The sequence below is a fragment of the Cheilinus undulatus genome, linkage group 23 (assembly GCF_018320785.1).
Source record: "Cheilinus undulatus linkage group 23, ASM1832078v1, whole genome shotgun sequence".
In the NCBI taxonomy this organism is placed as follows: Eukaryota; Metazoa; Chordata; class Actinopteri; order Labriformes; family Labridae; genus Cheilinus; species Cheilinus undulatus.
This window is the reverse complement of record NC_054887.1, coordinates 4,551,400-4,569,438: the sequence shown is the minus strand read 5'-3', so window position 1 is coordinate 4,569,438 and position 18,039 is coordinate 4,551,400. Positions and strand designations below refer to the sequence as shown.

At 39.5% G+C, this 18,039-nt stretch overlaps 1 protein-coding gene across 2 annotated transcripts; it reads right to left on the bottom strand.

Annotated features, from left to right (window-relative positions):
• Positions 1 to 1,866: 1,866 nt before the first annotated feature.
• slc37a3 (solute carrier family 37 member 3) lies at positions 1,867 to 18,039 on the bottom strand. 2 transcript variants are annotated; one of them, XM_041781172.1, is made up of 15 exons: positions 17,938 to 18,024; positions 14,466 to 14,536; positions 13,691 to 13,936; positions 11,680 to 11,794; positions 11,056 to 11,148; positions 10,741 to 10,824; positions 9,150 to 9,295; positions 8,664 to 8,760; positions 8,498 to 8,582; positions 6,845 to 7,056; positions 6,598 to 6,739; positions 5,958 to 6,059; positions 5,612 to 5,811; positions 5,156 to 5,221; positions 1,867 to 3,572 (listed from the first exon to the last, which is right to left on the bottom strand). In XM_041781172.1, exons 3-15 carry the CDS (start codon positions 13,765 to 13,767, stop codon positions 3,480 to 3,482), a joined length of 1,512 nt encoding a protein of 503 aa, XP_041637106.1. In that variant the 5' UTR covers positions 13,768 to 13,936; positions 14,466 to 14,536; positions 17,938 to 18,024; the 3' UTR covers positions 1,867 to 3,479. The 2 variants fall into 2 exon arrangements, with proteins under 2 accessions (XP_041637106.1, XP_041637107.1); XM_041781173.1 differs by lacking the exon at positions 14,466 to 14,536 and having other exon boundaries at positions 17,938 to 18,039.

The following is an 18,039-nucleotide window of genomic DNA, read 5'->3' as shown; positions in this document are numbered from 1 at the left end:
GTTATTGCCAGATGTGAAATTATTTTAAGAAGTTATTTAGTAATAAGATATAAAATAAAGAATAAGGAAGTTTCACAAAAAGGGTTTCTATGTTTGCTAAATTTAATTTGCATTTATTTAAAAACACATTTTACATTGGTTAAAACAGTACACACAAAGATTGGAAATGAACTTTTTTAGCTACATGCTACTGAGAGGATGGTGGATTCAAAATTCCACCAGGCTCTTGTTTTGAGCCTCTGGTACCCCTATGTGAGTATGGTCCCGCTACAGTGGTCAGTTGGTGTCTGCTCCAAGAATCAGCATGCTGCATTTGACTGATCTGGATAGGGCTCATGTGATAGGGCAACTTCAAGCTGGTATTCTACAAAACCAAGTTACAGCATTATTTGGAGTGAGCCCTCGTACCATCTCCAAACTGAAGGTTAAGTTCTATATATTGGGGGATGTCAGAGACAGGCCGTGATGCCAAGAAGACCATTTCCTCAACCTGTCAGCTCATCTTCTACAGATTTACAGTCAGACAATATGCCCAGACAACGCTGAACAGACTGAAAGCAGTCAATAGAGTAACATCTTTTGGTGGAGTCAGCGCCATGGTGTGGGGAAGCATCCCCCTTACTGGAAAAACGAGGCAATCATCAGAGGCAATCTCAACTGCAGAGAGATATGGAGATGAGATTCTGCAACCAGTGGCAATCCCATATCTCCACAGTCTGGGACCGAACTCTATCCTCTAAGATGACAACGCTCGCCCCCACAGAGTGGGGTTCACCAGAGACTACCTCCAGAATTTGGGAGTGGAGAGGATGGAATGGCCTGCCAGCAGTCCTGACCTCAACCCCAATGAAGACTTGTGGGATCAGCTTGGGCGTGCTGTTCGTGCCAGAGTGACAAATTCTGGTTGAAGAATGGGTTGCCATCCCACAGCAGTGCGTGACCAGGCTGGTGACCAGCATGAGGAGGTACCAGGCTGTTGTGGCTGTGTCTGGTTCTACCACACGCTACTGAGGCTCCTTGATTAATTGTTAAATTGCCAATATGTCTTGTTTCTTCAGCGTTCGATCATCCAATCCACCAAACAACAGTCAATGGCAGAATAAAATGTTTGGCATTAGCAGAGAAGATTTTGCAAATTTTTCATGGACCAACTCACATACTCAGCTCTGCTGCTCATCCCACAAATGCATGATCCTTACAAATGTGGCTCCATTTAAAAGTGAAGTGAACAGGCTTCTCAACAGTATAAGATTTATCACCAAGAAACATTGTGACGACAAAGAAATAATCTACCAAACACTATTTTATTTACTTTTGCGCTAAGCTTAATAAAGCAAATAGAAATGACCACAGGGAGTTTAAACATTCTGCATAATTTAATTTACATTCTGTTGCATTTTTCTTGTACATACATCAGAGCAAAATTTCTGTTGTGATTTTTGTCACTGAGTTTGGAAATTTCACAAATTTTGTCCTTTTCAAATATTCAAATATTCTTCCCCAGAGTGATTTGATGGTTGAGAATAGCAAAGGACTTGAGTTACCGACATACAGCTGCTGCTGAATGATTCACAATCCTGATTATAAACATTATCAAGGTGTATTTTTCTCCTGTTGGCATTTTAAGAATAAGACACTGTTGATACACATGGTTCAAGTTGGCCAAACAAGCACATGTGCAAATCTGAGAGAGACAGGCAAAAACTCTTCTCATCTGCAATGTCAGTGTACGCTTTAATGCAGTGGTTCTCAACTAGTCCGGCCTCAGGACCCAAAAGTCTGTCTTACAACAGTGTTAATTTTTTTATTTTTAATTTCAGGCTTAGTCTTTAGACAAAATGTCTTTTAATTTTAGTCTAGTTTTAGTCCATAAAAAGTCCTCACATTTTAGTCTTTAGTTTTAGTCCAAGCATTTATTTTCTTGCCTAAATCTTATACTAAGTCATGGTAGTGTGTTCTTTGCACCCTGCCAAACCTGGGGTCTCTGCTTTCCACAGCTAAGAGACAAAAGAGATATAGCTGCCACCAGTGGAGAAATATCAGATTTTGAATGTCTGATGAAAACAAAATTACATTTTTGTCTAGTTTTAGTCATCTTGACAAAAACTAAACTTATTTTTTATCAGTTTTAGTCATCACAGATCTGTATTTTTTAGTCTTAGTCTAAATTTTGTCATGGAAAAAAAGCTGTCAACGAACATATTTAGTCATAGTTTTAGTCGATGATATTAACACTGATCACGACCCAAGTTTAAATTTAGTTTAAAAATTTAAGTAACACATGTTTAGTTAATTGAATGTCGCAGTTTGGAGGATGATTGGACCAAAACACCTGGTGTAAAAAAGAAAAGGGACAAAATGACAATTATTTACCCTCTTTCCCCATCATTATGTTCATTTTTGCCAGTTTTCCAGATAACTTATGAAATTACTTCATTATCATGGGGAGAGTAGCAATTTATTGCAGGAAGAGGAAACAGATGAGTTGAAATAATGATCAAACACTTAAATTTGCCCAATTTCACAGTAAAATAGGGAAAAATTAAAGGTATTGATGCATTCCCAATACTTAAGGGCTTTTGCCACTTTTTTTTCTTTTTTACACCTGGTCATGACCCACTGAAAACTGCTACGTGACCCACTTTTGGGTCCCGACCCACCAGTTGAGAACCACTGCTTTAGTGCGTTTTAGGCATGTTAAAATGTTAACTAAAGGTTTATGAAGACAACGAGAGATTGTCTTTCTGTCAGTGTGAGGGATCTTTAAAGTTAAGACAGTAAAACTGGAGGTGTAAACATTCCTGTGAACAGGAAGTGAAAGGGGAATGGAGGGCATTTAAGTTCATTTTAGTGAAAAACAAAAATAAAGTACAATAATAAAGTTCCTTACAGTATAGATGTAAACATGTACATGCGAGAAATTAAGTGGTTGTTAAAAGATTTCAGTGGTTAATTAAAATCCTCAAACTCTGCCTGATCAACATAAATTACTATTATTCTACAGTGCAACATTACCTCGACCATATTACACATATTTACAAATGCTTAAATGGCTGACAATGACTTTCTACATGAAGATAGTTAGTCACTTTTTTTTTAGGACATCCCAGCCTCCGAAAAGCATCAACACTTTAAAAAGCTTTTAAACCCTTTAAAATCTTAAAATATTTACAGTAGCACATTCTGTGAAGGCCTTAAAAGGCCTGAAGTCACAGACTGGTTGACAGCCAGGTCCCTTTATACGCCTGTTTAAGTCAGGCACTAATAAAGTGTACATGTCAGACTTGGTGGATGAGACTCTCTGTGTTTGTGGGAGTCCTTTCAGGTGACTCTCCAACCCTTAACCAGTAAAGCAAGAAGAAACATCATCCACCAAATCTTACCACCTCCCTACACTCACCCAAGAGGAGTCATCTCTGAGCTGCCCTGTTACTGGTACTTAAAACAGTAGAAATATTACACGACGGATGCTGGTGTTTTCACAGCTCGCGGCGTAGATTATGTCTGTCCCTCCACATGGCTCTGAGCTCTTTGAAGAGCAGAGGACTGATGAACATGACGCTGCCACCTGTCTGTGAAGTAAGAACACAAGAACAAAGTTAAGCTGATGGAATAAAAGAAGACTTTTTTATAAATCAATCATGGTCAATATAATTTAGCTTTTTTATAAAAAAAATAAAAAACACATATCTTCAATGTCAAAGTGAAAACAGATTTCTAAAAAGTAATGTCAATTAAATAAAAATATGTAATTTAAAATAAGTGACTGTATACAAATTCACCCCCTTTCTCTAGCAGACTGGATAAGATTGTCCTCCAGGATTTTCCTAATTTTGCTGTGCTCATTTTACCCTCTACCTTTACAAGCCTTCCAGTGCCAGCTGCCGAGAAGCATCCCCACAGCATGATGCTGCCACCACCGTGCTTCACAGTGGGGATGATGTGTTTGTGGTGATGTGCCAACGATAGCTTCCTGTTGAACTCTAGTCCAGATTTAATCTGAGTTTTCACCAACAGTGTCTTTCTCTTTGCCACTCTCCCATAAAGCTTTGACTGGTGAAGAACCTGGCCAACAGTTGTTGTCTGCAGAGTCTCTCCCATCTCAGCTGCTGAAGCTTGGAACTCCTTCAGAGTAGTCATAGGTGTCTCTGTGGCCTCTCTTACTAGACTCCCTCTTGCACGCTCACTCAGTTTGTGAGGACGGTCTGATCTAGGCAGATTTACACATGTTCCAGATTCCTTCCATTCCTTGATGATCTAACTATACTCTGGGGGATGTTCAGTGCTTTTCAAATTTTGTGTATCCATCCCCTGACTAATACTCTGGAGTGTTCTTTTTTCTCCATGGTGTAATGGTAGCCAGGAATACTGATTAACCAGCCACTGGACCTTCCAGACACAGGTGTCTTTATACTACATCCACTGAGACACATTCACTGCACTCAGGTGATCCCAATGTCACTAACTGTGAGACTACCAGCACTAATTGTCTGGACCTCTGTTGAATTAGATCAGTCACTTTAAAGGGGGTGAATATTTCTGCGGTCATTTATTTTACATTACATCTGTTTTCACTTGAAATTAAAGAGGGCAACTGGACTTGACTGAGTTTCTAAAGAACCTTGATTAAGTCCAGTTTCCCTGGATAAATGAGAACTTGCACCGACATATTTGGGTTGTGACCACTCATCTAAGAGGTGGTGGGTCCTGAAGCTCAACTACTGCTTTAAAGTTTAAAGTGAAGGAACACTAAATGCCACAGCTATAAAAACAACCATCTAAGAAGAGGAGGAGAAGGAGAATCTTATTTTACTAAAGATTTATATTCTTATTAATAATCATATCTATTTTACACCATACTTAAGTTTCAGGTTTGACAGGAATGTTTGGCTCAGGGCCTCTTCTTCAAATTGCTATAAATGCATTGAAGAATTAGCACCACCTACTGATTATTTACATGAATTATGCTTACTTTCAGCTACAATTAAAGCTGATATGTTTAAAAATATTAGTGTTTGATTTTCTTAAAATTCTGTAAGGATTTTGCATGCGAGTTAGTGAGCAAGCATGAGTTAACGCTTGTTCTACATTTTCTTTTGCAACAAGTGAAAATGGAGTTTAAAAGGTCAGCTGTGAATTTAGGAGGTCGTCTTACCATGACAACAAAGAAGTAGAAGACGCACATCCAGCCCAGCTTGCTCTCTAGGAGGGACACCAGATACTAGAGGAAAAAGCAGAGTTAAAAATAAAACTTTAGGTGTTTAGCTACTTTATGAAGAGCTAGATTAAACTGCTCTTTGATACTTTGAAAGTGATTATGACTAATCATAAATAAATCCAGATATGCTTCAATAATGTACATTTTAATGATTTTAGTTGAAGAGCTGCAGTGCCCTCAGAATTAAAGTAAAATGTAAAATATAACCAAATCTAGTAAAATACAATTCATAACAATATTATGTGATAAAACTCAACTAATTACATATATAACTTTAAAATATGTAAAAAAAAATGCTGTTCTTTACACCAACAGACTCCTCAGTGCAAAAACCTGATCTCAAATGTTCTGCTTTCAGTGTAGAGCAGTGACCTAAGCTGTATTTCTACGTACCTGTCCTCCAGCAGCTCCTATACTTCCTGTTCCATCCACGATGCCAGTGACAGTAGCGAGCGCCTCCTGACTCCCCCTCAGAGCCTCCTGCCTCCCCAGGTCGGCTGAGATGGCTGAGCTGATCATATTAGAAGGACCGCCGATGAAGAATCCAGTAGTGGCCAGCAGCACGGCGTTAATGGCTTGGTCATTAGGCGAGCCTGAGAAGAACACAGAGACAGGAAGTAGAACTATGATGCTGTGCTCACAGCAGGGTCTGTTAATGTAAAGCAATGAGTTACTCTTTAGGGAGGCAGGAATTAAAAGGGGGAGTATATGGAGGTTTTAATTTCAGCAACAAACTCACGGCTGTATCCCACCAAGGCTCCCATTGCCAGCAACAGACTGACAACTAACACTGGAGCTCTCTTTCCCATGAAGTCAGAAATCAAACCCTGAACTGTCCCACCTGAGACAGAGAAACACAGAAATAAAGACACAGTCAGTAAGGTGCATTTACATCCCATCTCTTCATGGGTTTACATATTTAATAGGACTTTTATAGTCCTAGGTCTAGCTGTGAGACAGCCTATCTCTGCTCATTTTCAATGTCCAGCTTTGATTTGTTTTTGTCTTAATTGAGGCAACAGCAGAAAAACATCACACTGGTAGGATGTAGCAAAAGAGTGTAGCCAAGGCTCTCAAGCCTCACAGTGGATACTGAACTCCTTCAGGAAAGATCTTGGATCTGAAGGAGTTCAGTAACATTGTTGAATCTGTGGTGACTTCAACGAATTGCTCCTCTTCATCAGATGGTGTTACTTAGCCTTGCCCCACCCCACTGTCATGATCCCGGGCCCCCCAGGGGGCCCACGACCCACTTTTAGAACCACTGATATAAACTATCTGCTATTATAGTCACTATTAAGTGTTTCATCATGATTTTAGTTACTTTGTGAAAATCTAATTTCGACAATTAGGATGTTACTCATTAGATTCAGACCTACCAATGATTCCTCCAACATCATACCACACAGACAGACGGTCAGCCTCGGCCTCCTTCCAGTGGTAGTTGTTGCTCAGGTAGAAAGGAAGCCAGAAGAAGAAGGAGTAGTTGACCAGTTTCAGACACGCATACGCCAGGGAGTACTGCAATACAAACAGGGAGTTAATAATGTTTTATGTCTAACATTTCCTTTGATAGTTTCTGTTTGAAACCTTTTATAAAAATGTTTCTTTGACTGCTGGACTCACAGGAAGAACTCCAGGAAGACAGAATGCCTGGAAGAACCCGATGGCCTGAGGCGGCTCGTCCAGAGGTTCATCTGGGTGCGTTACTGAGTTAAATCGTCTGCCGTACACCTCCACCTCCACCTCGTCCTCCTCCTCGTCGCTCATTAGAGGCCTGTGGCTGTCTGTGTCTGTCTCCACAGGTCTGAGCCCTGTCTCTGACTCCATACTTAAACCTGACACAGACACAGACAAATGTAAATTTGAGTTATGGAGCCTAATTCAATTACAATTAAGGAAATCAGACACTAAACTGTTGTGTGTGACACAGGTTGAAAATGGCCTCATGGGAATAAGGTCAACTTCAAGTTTACACAGACTTTATGAGGTCTAGTTGGAAAAAAGCAGCAACATGAGGGTCATTAGGACTTTAAACCCATTTCCTGAAAAGTTAGGATGTTGTGTAAAATTTACTTACAGAAGGAATTTGATAATTTGCACTACTGAATTGTGTTTGTTTTTAACGCAATGTTTTAAAAAGACCAAACAACATAATCCAGTACTGGTCTGTGGCCTGTATGCAGAGATTTAGTCTGACACTTAGACTCTTAAAAGACATTAAGAAGGAAATCTCCAAATTCCTTTACAATTTTCTTAAATGCAGCTCTCTGCAGTCTTTCACTTTGCTCATTTGGACTGCATGAAGACCTGGCCTCTCCATGATGCTCTTTTAAGACTGTTGAATTTTAACCGGTTTACAGCAAGCCTAATTTATTTGAGCTTTCCACCAAATGTTTTCTTCTAACGTGGCACTAGTTGTAGGTTTATGCACAGCTGCAAGCCTCTGGAGCACACCATGAGTTTCTCTCCTTTTAAGCCCATAACAGCCAATGACACAGAGGTATTCTTTGCAGCATGAGTTGGTGCATTGTCACGCATGAAGATCATTTTGCTATGGAAGACATGGTTCTTCTTTTTGTACCATGGAAGGAAGTAGTCTGTCAGAAACTCTATATACTCATTTTTATAACTTCAGGGACCCTAAAGGGGCCTGCCAGCTCTCTCTCCCCATGATTCTGTCACATAACATGACTCCGCCCCCTCCTTGCTGATGTCACAGCCTTGTTGGGACATGGTGGCCATCCACCAACCATCCACTACTCCTCCATCTGGACCATCCAGGGTCGCACGGCTCTCATCAGTCAACAAGACTGTTTGAAAATGAGTCTTCATGTATTTCTGGGCCCACTGCAACCGTTTCTGCTTGTGAGCATTGGTTAGGGGGGGCTGAATAGTAGGTTTATGCATGACTGCAAGCCTCTGGAGGATCCTACACCTTGAGGTTGGTGGGACTCCAGAGGAACCAGCAGCTTCAAATACCAGTTTGCTGCTTTGTAATGAAATTTTAGCAGCTGCTCTCTTACTCAGATGTATTTGTCTGGCAGAAACCTTCCTCATTATGCCTTTATCTGCATGAACCTGTCTATCCTCTGAATCAGCCTCAAATTTCTTCACAGTACGATGATCACGCTTAAGTTTTCCTGAAATATCTAATGTTTTCATACCATGTCCAAGGCATTGCCCTATTTGATTTCACTGAAAAACAAAAAATTGATTGTTTATGACACTGAATCCAATTTGCATAACCATTTAGAACGTGGTGTAAACAATCCTTACCGACTTCTTTTGGGGATGTAAGGAGGCCAAAGAACACCACCACCCCGCCAGCAAACTGCACCACTGAGGTCACCAGGAAGGCATACTGCACACAGCGACACAAATCATATTAGCTTTTAAGAGTATAAAATCTTATGCTAAGTACATAAATGTATGTGTTTCATACCTCATATCCATACTTGAGTACACTTGAAGCCAGGAACGCCCCCAGGATGTTGCCTACAGATGCACAGGCACTCCACAGGCCAAAAACAAAGCCACGACTAAAAAAAAAAAAAAAGAAAAAAGAAGTGTAATAAAAACATTGAGTTCAGTTATAAAAAGATAGAAAAATAGAATATTTTTTTCTGCAGATGCCAGATATCGCTCAAACACAACACTACAAATACTTTTCAGACAGCTCAGTGACTTTAAAGAAGTCCAGTCACTGAGTAAAACTGGTTCTAAATGGCCTCTGTGTTTGTCTGTAGCAATGATGAATGGTTGCTATTGTGAGAGTAGAGTCTGAGAGTTTCCCTTTCTAAACTTGACAGGCGACAACTTGGCTAAATATTCCTAGGCTGCGTTGCACTTTTGATCCAAACACATCTAGAGTAAAAGAGGAGTAGTGTTGTGCAAATGTACGTTTTGTAAACAGAAAAATGACACCTACCCGGTCTTCCCGAACCAGTTCCCCATGACAGCTACCACACAGGGCCAGACAGCTGACTGCAGGAGGCCGTTCAGCACCCAAAGGCCACAGTACAGGTAGACGTTGTAGATTTTGAGCCATTCAGTGAGAGTGCCAAACACAAACTCCTGCAATCACAGACATACTGCTGTAATCAAGGATTTTATACAAATGCAGTATCAAGTATACAGTATATAGTAACAAGTATACAGTGCCTACAAAAAATATTCACCCTCTAGGAGGTTTTACCCTTTTATTGATTTTATAAATCAATCATGGTCAAAAGAATTTGGCTTTTATGGCCAAAATAAACACAAAAAACTTCTTTAATATTAAAGAGAAAACAGATTTCTACAAAGTAATGTCAATAAAATAAAACCATGTAATGTAAGATAAGTGATTGCATAAATAAAATGAGTCTCAGTGATTGTTGTGAGACAGTGTGGACCCTGTCTGGAAGGTCCAGCCACTGGTTAATCAGTATTCCTGGCTACCATTACACCATGAAGACAAAGGAACATTCCAAGCAACTCAGGGAAAAGGTTATTGAAAAGTATAAATCAGGGAATGGATACAAAACAATACCAAGGTCATGAACATCCCCCAGAGTTCAGTTAAATCCATCATCAAGTCATGGAAGGAATATGGCATGTGTGTAAATCTGCCTAGATCAGACCGTCCTCACAAACTGAGTGAGCGTGCAAGAAGGAGACTAGCGAGAGAGGCCTCCAAGACACCTATGACTACTCTGAAGGAGTTCCAAGCTTCAGCAGCTGAGATGGGAGAGACTCTGCAGACAACAACTGTTGGCCGGGTTCTTCACCAGTCAGAGCTTTATGGGAGAGTGGCAAAGACAAAGCCACTGTTGAAGAAAACTCAGATTCAGTCTTGATTGAATTGAATGGGGCTTTTCCACTATGGCTTTAGCCGTGCCAAGCCAAGCTGCGCTCACAAGGCACCTACAACTACTGTGAAGGAGTTCCAAGCTTCAGGAGCTGAGACTCTATATTATGATCACTGTATGAGGTCTATTGGCATTTACTGCCCCCCAGTGGACACCTTTAGTTAGTGCTTATGTTTTCTTAAAGTGGGGCTATCATGCCTTTTTTCAAAGCTTTACACCATCTCTCTGATACCCACATAGTAGCTTCACATGGTTTACAAGCTCAAAAAACTCCTCATGTCTCTCACACTGGCGTCCTGAAAAACCCTTACTTTCACCTCCGTCTGAAACGCTTCGTTTTGGCTGCTGTCCCTTTGACACCCCCCCCCCGCGCTTGAGCATTTTAGCAAAGAAGAATGGAATAAAATTGCAGAGTCCAGATTTCTGAGCCTGACTGAGAACTACCCACACAAAGGTGAATCTACTAAATACTGACTTGAAGGGGAGAATATTTATGCAGTCACTTAATTCACATGATGTTTTTTAGTTAGCTAACATTAATTTATAGAAATCTGTTTTCATTTTGACAATGAAGAGGTTTTTACGTCAATTAAGCCAAATTATTTTGACCATGATTGATTTATAATAGATAGTGAAGAATCCCGAAAAGGACAAAGTGTTTGTACTCACCACAGCAGCAGAGCCACACAGGCCGACACAGAGCACATAGCGTAGGTTCACTCTGTCCCCAATCACACCACTCAGGTACAGACCCTATGACCACACAACACAAAAATATGTAGAACATACTGGGAACAGGAGTTCTACAACTCTCTTTCTTTTAAAATCTTAATGCAGCTGTTAATTTAGAGGTTTTAATCCACATCTGTGAAGAAACATCAAGTTTCTACTCAGCTTAATGTGAGTGAATGTGGCCATCAGCTGCTGCAATTTCTGCCATGACACTCTGAAGATTGTAAACCTACATTTTATTTTACTACTTACCACTGCATATGAGAAGAGGAAGATGGAGTCCAGAGCTCCCAAGAACAGAGTGGCCTGATTTTCATCTGCAAACAGACGATTGTCCTCCCATGTCTGAGACAAAACAGAAGAACCACAGGTTAGCACTCTGAACTCTAAAAGAATGGTTTACATGTAAATATGCAGTGTCACAACCCTCTAAAACCTGGTATGTCTCAAGCATTGTTTTAGTTTTCAAGAGGCAAGACATATAAAGGTGCTGCAACACTGGATTGACCATTTGTTGCCTTAACATGCAGTATGTTCCAGAAAGGATTCAGACCCCCATCCCTTTTTCAGTTTTGTTACACTGCAGCCTGATGCTACATGAAGCCAAGCATGCTTCCATGTGTTTTGCATCTAGACACTCTTTGGCAATCATGACTCTGCTGGAAACGACAGTGATGTTTCAGAAAGTGCAGCTGCAAGCCGTGCTGTTTCCTGTCATGTTGTTCCTTTTTCTTTGAATGTGGAGGTGGAGATGTAGAAAAATACTGAGAGAAGTTCACTGAACCTGCTTTATGTCAGTAACAGAAACTGAAATGAAGTTTCTATGGAATGAAAAAGACTCCTAATTCTGATCTGTCCTGATGATGGTGCTTGTACCTCTCCAGGGGAGTAAGAGGGTGCGGTGCCATTCTGGAGGGACGGCGTCCACTGGGCTGTGATGCTCACTTTCACATTGCTGAAGGTTTTCCTGGATGCATGCAGCAAAACATAACTGGAGAAACAAAAATCAGAATGAACAAGCTTCTTTGAGATGAAGGAAATGCTACTGCTGTTCATCATACTTAAAAATATCTCGAGTTCTGTGTCTGATATGGCCCATTTAAGTTCTTATTGTCAGCATGACAAAAACACAATTAAGGAAAATCCTGGACAGTTAGAACTTCTTGGTAGTGATCTTAAAGTCCATGTGAGACAGGCTGAATGTTAAATTACAATGAAAGAATTCACAAATGCAAAACCTGCTTTTTTTTTTGCTGAGCAGCCGTGTGCAGTGTGCACACTTCCTCCTGCAGACGGCCCTTTGCTGTGCTCTTGATAAGAGGGTCACAGTGAGGCCGCAGACGTGTGACAACAAATCTACTGTAATTAAAGATTAACAGATCTGACCGGAATAAACGCACAGCCTGGGATTCAGCAGGTGGTGATAAAATGTTTTATACTCCTGCTTTCCTTCACACTTCTGTGGAGTTCTATCGCTAGAATAAATTTTACAGTTCGTTTCGCCTTCTAAGACCCTGTCATCACTTCTTATTGTTTAAGCCAGGGTTTCTCAACCTTGGGGTCGGGACCCCATTGGGGGTCACGAGACACTTGAGAGGGGGTCACCAGATGCCTGACAAAAAACGAATAATATTTTCTAAATTACACTGTTGCCACTTTACACAAATTTTTCCAAATTTTAACCTTTTTCAACACTTTTTAACACCAAATTTGCCAATTTTAGCACATTTTTGCAACTTAAAACCCATTTGTGTCAATTTTATACCCTTTCAACCACATTCTTCTGCCTGTTTTTTTCACCTCTAATCCGATTCTTGCCACTTTCTGCCTAATGTTACCTCATTATTAACCCTTTCAACCACTTTTACACCCCTTTTTGCCCATTTTAACCACAGTTATCCCATTTTTGCCACTTTATATCAATTTTTCATCCCAGTCAACCTAATTTTCCTCAATTTTGCACTTTAGAGCCATTTCAGCCACTTTTTAAATCACTTTTACCACTTTTTGTGCCCATTATGCCAATTTAATCAATTTTTGGTTATTTTTTTGCCACTTCTATCTCATTTTTGCCACTTGTAACCCATTTATCTTCTTTAAAAATCCAATTTCAACACATTTTCCACCATTGTTTTGCAATTATTCACTTATTTAAGCAATTTTTCACCCATCTTAAACATGTTTTTAACAAAAGTTTTTCAATTTTAAGAAGGCTATTTATTACACAAATGAATAGAAAGAGACATTGTTTCTTCGATAAGAGTGGTTATTATTTAGGTCAAATATATAATATAATTTTCACAGCTTAACTTCACAATGGACCATGGTTTTGCTGGCCCCCAGTTTGGCTGGGTCCAAGAAACCTCCCTCTTTATCCCTCCTTATGGTCAGCCTTGTCGCCGTATGACTATTCTTTAAGGGCATGGCTGTGTTCAACCACCTTCAGGTACAGTGGGGATCAGTCTCTGGCACCTTTACTTTGGGGTCCCAGGCTGAAAGGGTTGAGAACCACTGGTTTAAGCTATCTTTACCTCACTTCACCCTGCTCTAAAGTCCTTTTCCCAGGCCTTTTCAACAACTCTGACTAAGAGCATTTATGAACTGGCTAGGTTTCACTTTTGTGCAAGCTAATTTTTACTCAAGGCGTGTTCTTGTGACTCAGTAGGCTATAAATAGTCTGTAAGGAGGTTTTTGTTTCATATCTGCTGCCAAATATGTTTGAATACTCTGTTTTCTAATCTTCCCTGGGACTTTCCCTGGTCATTATTCCATAAAGCTTCTTAGGAATAATCTTTTAAAAAGTGTAAAAACACAACAGAAAACTCAGATCAAAGTAATTCAGGAGGTCTTTGGGGAGATCTCTGAGGCAGGTTAGGTGCTAGATTACCTAAAGAAGGTGAGGAGGAAGGCAACCAGGTGATGATGGGTGTACTGTGACAGGTAGCCACAGCATGAGGGAGGCATCACAGGGGTGGCTGGAGGGAGGAGGAGGAGGAGGAGGAGGTGGAGGACGAGGAAGAAGGTGGTTTGGAGGTCTTCGAGGGGAACAGCAACAGGACAGGGAGGGGTTCAGCTAAGGTCTCCTGTTACGCCAGATGGGACAAGCACATAACCATGGCAGAAACAAAGAAACCTGGAAAAAAAGGGATTAAAATGAGTTATTTAATGTTTAAATGCTGGTTGATGCTGCAGCTAACTAAAAAGGAATATATTTCTAAAACTATACTATTTATGTTTAAGAAAGAGTGCATTAAAATACATTTACCACCACCACACACCTTAGACCTGGAAGAAACCATCTTTTAGTGTCACTCAGGCTGTCATGACCCAAAAATCACAGAATGATTCTAGTAAATACAGTCCTAACCACCCAATATTCGGTAAAATCATGTTTTTAATAGCAAAAAAAGCAGGCCAACTTCAGTAAATGTGTTGATTCAACATAGATGGGAAGTGAGGGAATGGTGCTGTGAAATTTAGACATTTTCTTACACTTGTGGCAACTTTTGCTTAAAAATATAACTGAAGATTTATGCCTCCTTAAAGCTTTGGTAGTTTGAGATACCATTCACCATTGAAATAAGTGTATTTTAAAACCGATGGTATTTAAAAGTATTGATAATACTGACACCCCCGTGATCACATGCTGATTATCACATTACCTGTCCCTGAAACCAGTCCTGGATGATACCTGTACTGCTACAGGCAGCTTCTTGCTCAAAGTATCCATCCCCTTTGGGTAAAAAAAGGAGTATAAATAGAGACATTCGGTCTGAATGTTGGGTGTTGTCTGGCCCCTACAGGTATCAATGGGCCCAGTGTGTGACTGGAACTGTTACACCTCCCCCGACAGCCTGGTCAGCTGTAGCCATGTTGTAAACTTTAACAGAGTAGAAACTAAGGATGCAAGTTTAAGGAACAACTTTATGCCTTTTTCTCACTCAATTTAAAATCTGTGTTCCCCACAGGGCTGTCGTATGTCTTCCTTTTAAACATATGAGCGTTTTTGTTGGAGGGCAAACAGGCAAAGTTAATCACTATGATAAAAATGTAAAGGAGACCAGTGATGTCATAAGCAGCAGAAAGTTTTTATTTTCACACAGCTTTACAAAATAAGTGCACAACAATCTATAAAGATATGGCCCCCTTAAAAAACCCAGAGAATGGACCCTCCCCAGTTATGATTTATTGATATCAGTGCATGTGTGCTGGATCATTGATGCTAACAGTTACTTCATTTTGGTGCTGAAAAGTGGATCAAGCTATCATTAGGTTCTGATGTACTTATTCATGCCACTTTAAAGACACCTTTAAATCACTGACTCCACCCATTTGTTCAACTTTTAACCAATTTTCTCTTCTTCTTACCAATTACAGCAGATTTTAACCCATTTTTGCTACTTTTAACCCCTCTTTAGTACTTCGGATGCCTAATTTAGCCACTTTTTTGCCACTTTTGCATATTTTACTCTCTATAACTCAATTTTGCCACTTTTTAACCGCTTTTCACCATCTTTCCAAGCCATTTTTGATCATCAAAAATAAAAAGAGATCCCTTAATTTTTTCGAAAAAGAAATCATTTTTTAGATTATAAAGTTTTCTATTTACAGGAAACCAAACTCAGAATTTCAGAGTTTGATAGAGTCAAACATCTAAAGAATAAAATCTAATTTTCTGAAATTTAAAAATAAAGTTTAAAGCCAAATATTTATGATATTTTAAGTTAAAACATTATGACAAACCAGACTGGAACCAGTGGTTGGATAAGCCCAGTTTACAGACATGTCCTTTCTAAATCCTGATGTTTATGGTAACAGGATGATTCTGGGCTAAAATCACAAGTATTTCCTCACTGATCAGTCACAGTAAAAAGTATCATTTGATTGGGCTCTCAGACAGCTTCATCTGGTGTGACTCTCTTCTACACAGTCAGCTATTTTTGACTTTCCAATCAAAAAAATCCTAAGTTTTGGTTCATGTAAACTGAGGACTTTTAAAGTAAAAATTCAGATTTTTTTTCTCAAAAACGAAGAGCTCCTAATTATGTTTTAGAGTGGGCCTAATAAACCCTTATAATAATGGCTAGCTGATGTAGACTTTTATGCAAAAACAAGTGTGTGTAGGCTTATTATGTTGGGATATTTTCAATGATAACAATCATATTTGATGTTTAAGTTTTCTAAGTGGGTCTGAGGGGGCTTAGCTTTTCAAATACAGAGGCCCTAAAGCAGTGTTACTCAACCCTGCTCAACCAAAGAGCCACACTGTTGAAAAATACCCTTGCAAGAGCCATAATCTAAGTGGTGAAAAGTGGTTAAAACAGGTTAAAGAAGTAAAAAAAATAAGTTAAAGGTGGCAAAAATGGGTGAAAAGGGGCAAATGAAATGGCAAAATGGGGAGAAAAAGTGTCAAAAAGGGCAGAAAGTCGCAAAAATGGGGAGAAATGACAAAAAAATTAGTTACAGGTGCAGAAAATGGTCAGAGAGTTGCAAAAATGCGAATAAAAAAGTGGCATTCAATGGCAAAAGGCTGCTTAAATGTGTGGAAAGTGGCAAAAAAAAGGTAAAAAATTGTAAATAGCAAAAAACAGGATAAAAGAGGAAAAAACTAGTGAAAAGGGACAAAAATGGGATAAAAGTGGCAAAAACGGGCAAAAAGTGGCAAAAATGGGCTTGTAGCTGTAAAAACCGAGTTACAGTTTCAAAAAATGGAAAAAAAGGTAAAAAAAATTGCAAATAAGGACAACGGAAATACACAGACAAAAACCATAAAGTTGACATATAAAGACAACTGCACAGGTGTAGGAAACAAACTCATTAATATGACTGGCATTGGATAATTTCTGAGGTAAGAGTTTGCCTTTTTTGAGGTTGTCTGGGGGAATAATGTTAAGACATGAAAGAGCCACACAATGAGTGAAACTGCCCTAAAGAATAAAGGCTAATTTAGGTTTGCATTTCGCATTAAAATACTTCTCTTGTTAATTTAATAACATCTGTTTTCACTAGCTCATTGAATCTTGAGTTCTGGCAAATTTCTCCCATTTGTAAGGGCCAGATTTTAGCTTCTGAGCATGGAAGGGTTATGTTTTTTTATTATGATAAAGTCCTGTAGTCGATGTTTTTAAAGTAAGACAGGGCAGACTGTAACAGTGTACATGATTTAATTTAAAATAGAGGCTTCCATGTTTATGTTTGCACTTTAATTGGGAACCAGTCTACTAAAATACTGATATGAACATCAGCAGCATCACTTTCACTTCCTTGTCAGGTTATTTCATTACCACTTTCTCATATGCCTCACATGACTGCCTCTCCATCCAGGGCATCCTAGTTTCCAGTCAAGCAACATTGTTTATGTACCTGTTTGCTTGCTTGCTCTTTTTAATGTAGTTCAAAATAAACTGCAATGAGAGCAATGCATTAGAGGACAGCCTAAAGAACTTCTGAACTGTTAGATAGTTTTCAAATGTTACAGTGGTAAATTTCCTTTCAAAAACATCATTTAGTGATCAACTATATTGAAAAAATATGAATTTTATACAAAAAGAACATTATAGCAACTTAATTAGACACATTAGTTGCATACTGTTATTTTTCTCGCGATATTTCGTCATATTTTTGCTCAGCACTGCGTTAAAACAGGTGCTGCTTCCACCTGCCTATTTTCTGAGCCCTGCAGATACAGAAACAGACAGGTGGGACTGTTGCACTGTAAACTACAAACAGAACAACACAATGAAAGGAAAACGTAAGCATGATAACCGGGTCATGGGAAACTATCAATAATTCTGTAGACTGAAGCACAGACGTGATCTGCTCTGTTTCTCGTGTTTACACTGCTCTTAATGCGTCAATATTGATTATTTAGCTTGATAGTAGATGGCCGACTCGTGTTTTATTACCAATACAAATCACTACCATAGATACGCAGTCTTTTGTTAGGAGAATAGTGAGTGTTTTGTTGAGATATTCGCCTCTTCTACTCCACAGTTTCTGCCCTTCTCTGAGTGACACGGCTCATAACGCTCCTCGGTGTCAGAGCCTTTATCTACACCTTCACTTCCGTGTCCATTAGACTGAAATATCCACGTAAATACAACAGAAATTCATAAAACCACAGCGCCGTCTTACCTTCCTGCTCATATAGTCGATAACTTGTTTGCTCTCAGTGTGGCAGGCAATCTGTGTTTACTGTGGATTCCTGTGTCACGAACGAACGTCGCTGCCCTCAAC